General features: G+C 38.0%; 1 protein-coding gene across 1 annotated transcript; it reads right to left on the bottom strand.

Moving 5' to 3' along the window:
• Positions 1-1,660: 1,660 nt before the first annotated feature.
• On the bottom strand, positions 1,661-2,371 carry LOC131689572 (general odorant-binding protein 56d-like). The gene is made up of 2 exons (XM_058974764.1): positions 2,214-2,371; positions 1,661-2,150 (listed from the first exon to the last, which is right to left on the bottom strand). The coding sequence occupies exons 1-2, from the start codon at positions 2,262-2,264 to the stop codon at positions 1,806-1,808; spliced, it is 396 nt and encodes a 131-aa protein (XP_058830747.1). The 5' UTR covers positions 2,265-2,371; the 3' UTR covers positions 1,661-1,805.
• Between the last annotated feature and the right edge of the window lie 2,510 nt (positions 2,372-4,881).

Raw genomic sequence — 4,881 nt, forward strand, 5'->3', positions numbered from 1 at the left:
CCATATATTTTGGACTATCCTCAGAACATTTTAATAGCGAGCATACTATCAGCGTATTCATTTCCAATGAATCTAATAAAACTAAGTTCTTTAAATTATAGCCTACGATAATTGAAGTCGATTGATGTATAAATATGTATATATCATCCCTCTGAATTAACCGTTATGTGCAATAAAAACACCTTTAACAGGCCAACGAGGGTACCCAGGTACTCACAAATTGAAATGCTAACTATGGCTTCCTTTAACCGATTTGGACACTTTTAAATGTTTTGGATTCAGAAACTCGTCCACTTTTTGATTCTGCTAAATTGAATAGGTTGAATATATTTGGTTGTTGGCAATCCGGATTTTTCGGAGTAACGTTCCAGTACTAGGGTATGATTTGTAAATTTTGATTATGCCCTAGCTATATGAGTATCAAAACTGTTCAAATTGTCTTGGAAGTCTGTTATTTATTGTTACGGGACCCTATGGCTATTCGAAAATCGGAATTGGAATGGAATGGCCACATACGGCTCCACGGGAACCAGCTCCGGAATGTCCATTCCTGGGTTAAATCACCAAATGGTTCCAAAACCATGAGATTCAGCCTACTGATATTTGAATTTTGATACCCATATTGCTAGTATTCCATTGAAATTCACATATAGTATCCCAGCACTGGCACATGCTTCCGGAAATCCGGATTCCCAAGAGCCGAATGAGGTAACCCGATTCATTTTTACCAAGTCTAAAACTGGATGAGTTCCTGAATCCAAAACACCCAAAAGCATCAAAATCTGTTGGAAATTACCTTATTAGTGACAGCTATGGATAAAACATGGGAATTTCATTAATTGAAACCTCAAAAGGTACCCAGGTACCGCGTCGGACACATAACGGTTGAAAGTTATAGACGTCTACTTGCCGTGCTTCCATTCATTGTTGTTTGATAATGCGACAAAAGTCATAAAAGCCCAGAGACGCGTAAACAGCTGGCATAGGCCAATGCAAGCTGTTTACGCCTTTAAGAGGGATTGTCATATTAACGGTCCAAATCATATTGAATCTTATTCGGTGTTAAAAAATGTTTCCTTGTTCATGGCTTCATTTTTTTATTGTGAAGATAAATATGCAAAAAAAATTGAATAAAATATATTTGTTCATTTGAGAGATATAACCGCGCAAAATCAATATGTTTTTTTCAGTTGGTGTCCCGGGTTGCATTGACGAATTTTCATGATGTTGATATCAAATTGAAAATAATTGCAAGCTCTTTAATATGAAAAAATGTTCAACAAAATTTTCAACTGACTTTGACCGTTTACATGATAATCACCCTTAACCCACTGTTCGAAATTTTTTTTTCTTGATCACATGTTGATGAATACTAAAAGTAGTACATGTGTTTTTGAACGATAAAAAGATTAAGAAGACCTTTTTCATTATGTTATAATTAATTCATAAAAAAATAAACGAAAATGAGTTTTTTTCGGATCGGAAAAATTTACGATGAATCTGTCTCTCTAGACGATTTCATTGCTGATATAATCATTAAAATCGGTCGATTGGGTTCCCCGCAATAAATTTTTGAAACCACATAGACTTAAACTTAAAATGATAATATTTACGTAAAAAGGGAGGTTTTAAACAAACAACGAAATGACACAGGTACTGATTGGATTGGCAACTGTTTTTAATAACTGCATCCTTGATGAAATCAATAATTTTAAAATAAATTATTAAGCGAGACATATTATTTGAAACAGTGGTTGGTAAACCATTATCCAATATCACAACAGAATTTAACAATCAGCCTTCACTTAAACTAGTCCAGCCTTGGTATTGTAGAAGCATTGATACGCTTTGAAAGCAGTGTCGCAGGCGTTAACACCCTTTTGGTTGCACTTCTTCAGGGTAGCCTCAACCTTGCTCTTGTCGTGGTCCACCGACAGTTTATCGATGACGACCTTCTCCTGGATATCGCCATGTGCATTCATGAAGCCAGCCTTTTCTAGTACACACTTCGAAAAGCACTTGGTCTTGTCGTCGGCACCGGCAAAATCACCCTTCTTTAGCTTGCCAACTGATTCCGGTGCGACACCTGTAGTTTTGACGCATTCGTCAGCATAAGCTTTGGCCTTTTTCTGCTGTTCGGCCGTTAACGCCTGCGAACGTTTGAATTACATTAGATAATCACTACATAAGATTCCTCAATATGATAGACTTACCCAAGCTCCAGCAGCTAAAGCGACAACGACGATTGTGACGAAAGTTTTCATCTTGCGTTGAGTGAGAAGTTGTGGGGGTGGTTGATCACTAGAAGCTTTGAATGCTGTGTACTGAATGATAATTTACGGTGACCCACCGGTGCTTTATATAAGAACAACCCGTGAGTTACGTCGCTCTAGATATCCTTCTAATGGCGTTTTCCGATCGTTAGCCTACTCAAGGAATGTTAGTTTTTCTAGCTCTTTAGCATTTGTCAGCTTGACAGTAGTTTCCTGGTGTGCATGATTGTTCCAGAGAAAATATGATGCTGCAGCAAAACTCTAATAATCGCTTTGCATCTACACGACGAGTAGCGCGCGAACTGCTGTATAAGCACTAGCAGCTAAGAAAATCGTGTCAGGAACTGGTAAACAGTAAACCGCGATGTGTCCTTGAACTTGTCTGCCGTTGCGACGGTTGCACTAGCACTTTGCACTAATAGCTGCTCGATGCATATGCCAATGTTTAACATGGTCAGCTGTTCAGTAATTTGCGGTTAACCGCAACTAAGCTCGTGATCGTGTACCGTGTAGGAAGGGCCGATAGTGATAAATCATTCGGACACTTCTGTTCAAATATTTACATTTTGAATTCGTTTAAAGGTTTTTTTTGCATCAGGTTTTAGTGTAGTATGTGGACGTTCTATTTATCTAATATTCGATTGGACAGGTTATGTTTTTCTTAGTATACACATTTGATTTGAACCCAAAGGTATTAGGATTTTTAGTTCATGTTTACCATAATCTCATTGTGTAGATACCGATTGGAACCTCTTAACTGGAGTAACGTCTGATAACATTCGATTCGAATTTTCTGTTCGCTCAAATGTTTCACATTTTGCTCGTTAGTTTGAAGATTATTAGCGGAACAAAAATATTGGTACATATTTTGACGAAATCCATATATTATTACACGGAAAACCGATTCATCACAATATAAACTAAAAAAAAAATTGGTTTCGTCTAGTTAACATTTGGGCGAGCTAGGACACAACCAGTATTTAAAATGGTATTGTTATGAATCACATTTCCACTGACAGAACGAAACCTGACGAAACGCTAATGGCAACCGTACACTGGAGTACAAATGTACCCCACGTCAACTTTGACACCTGTTTCCACGAAGGCTATAAGCAAACTGGTAATACCACCTTTTCCTTCTCTAACTAGGAACTCTAAATTGAATTATGGTTAGGGTCCCAGGTCAGAAAATGCCGAATTCTCGTCTTCACACTGCTCCAAAGAAGGTGTGGGGTACATTTGTACCCCAGTGCAACGTTCTAGGGTTAATATTGCAAAATATACTTCACCTTCCAGTCCCTTGCTAATTAAATGCCGTTTCAACAGACACACACACAAACGTTGTTGCAAATAGTCGAGCTGAGTCGATTGATATTTACTCGGCCCTCCGGGCGTCAGGAGATCTCTTGAAAGCTTGAGCAAATTCTGTACATTTCTTTTATAAGAAATATAAAACCATTAGTCACGATGGGTAGCATAAATATGTATGTATATGTTTCGCTAAATTAATATTAGTAGATGTCAACTCTGCACCAAGTCCTAGTAATAGATTTTGTTAATTACTCCTGCCGCTCCATAAATGAAACGCAATCATTATAATTTTCCGAACATCCCGAAGAACTAGAGGACCATTCATAAATTACGTAACGCTTTTAGGGGGGAAGGGGTATGACAAGATGTGACATGTTGTGGCCTAGGGGGGAGGGTGAGTAAGCTAGATCGTTACGTAACATGTTTTCACAGAAGAAAAAAAAATTTTCAAGGAATTTGTTACGTAATACAGGAGGGATGGGTGGAGAAATTTGTGAAAACTTGTTACATGAGGGGAGGGGGGAATCAATTTTGAGCAATTTTTGCGTTACGTAATTTATGAATGGTCCCTAGCGTCCGAGGGAATATATCAAACGTGTTCTACCTTTCCAAACGCGTAATTGATGCAGAGTCACACGGCTCTACAAACAATTCACGAAGCAACACCATATGCATGCAGTAAACTTCCGACTAGCTTATATTTATCAGCAATATCTAAGTCTGCCTCCGTTTTGACGTAGTCAGTCGACAGCGCAAAGGTCAGTGCAATAGCAGTTTAAGGCTCAAGTTACCTCGAGGCTTGGTAGTATGCGTAAGAAAAATTGTGTTTAGCTTTGCCACCAGATTATCCATTTAAACCTTTTCACAACTCTAGAAGAAGAATATCAGTCGATTTATTAGATCATCACGATTCAATTCATGCAAAATACCTGCTGGAAAAATCATCGGCTTAGCTGGATGGTGCTTTTGAAAAAGTGGCTGTGATTTTTTATCACACTACCACACCGAGCTGGGGTACGCAACACAACTGCGCAATGAAAAAACCACAGCCACTTTTTCAAAAGTACCATTTAGTTAAGCCGATGGTTTTTCCAGCAGGTATTTTGCATGAATTGAATCGTGATGATCTAATAAATCGACTGATATTCTTCTTTTAGAGTTTTAAAAAGGTTTAAATGGATAATCCGATGGCAAAGCTGAACACAAATTTTCCTACGCACACTACCAAGCGTTCAATTCTAACACATGCTTAAAAAAGGTAACTTGAACCTTAACATCGTAAATAGATGCATGAAAA

The sequence above is a fragment of the Topomyia yanbarensis genome, chromosome 3 (genome assembly GCF_030247195.1).
Source record: "Topomyia yanbarensis strain Yona2022 chromosome 3, ASM3024719v1, whole genome shotgun sequence".
Lineage (NCBI taxonomy): Eukaryota > Metazoa > Arthropoda > Insecta > Diptera > Culicidae > Topomyia > Topomyia yanbarensis.

What these genes read in the sequence shown, in the direction of transcription:
- LOC131689572 (XM_058974764.1), bottom strand. Translation starts at nt 2,264, where the DNA reads ATGAAAACTTTCGTCACAATCGTCGTTGTCGCTTTAGCTGCTGGAGCT. An exon ending in CTTTAGCTGCTGGAGCTTGG is followed by an intron (nt 2,151 to 2,213) that starts GTAAGTCTATCA and finishes AAACGTTCGCAG; the next exon opens with GCGTTAACGGCCGAACAGCA.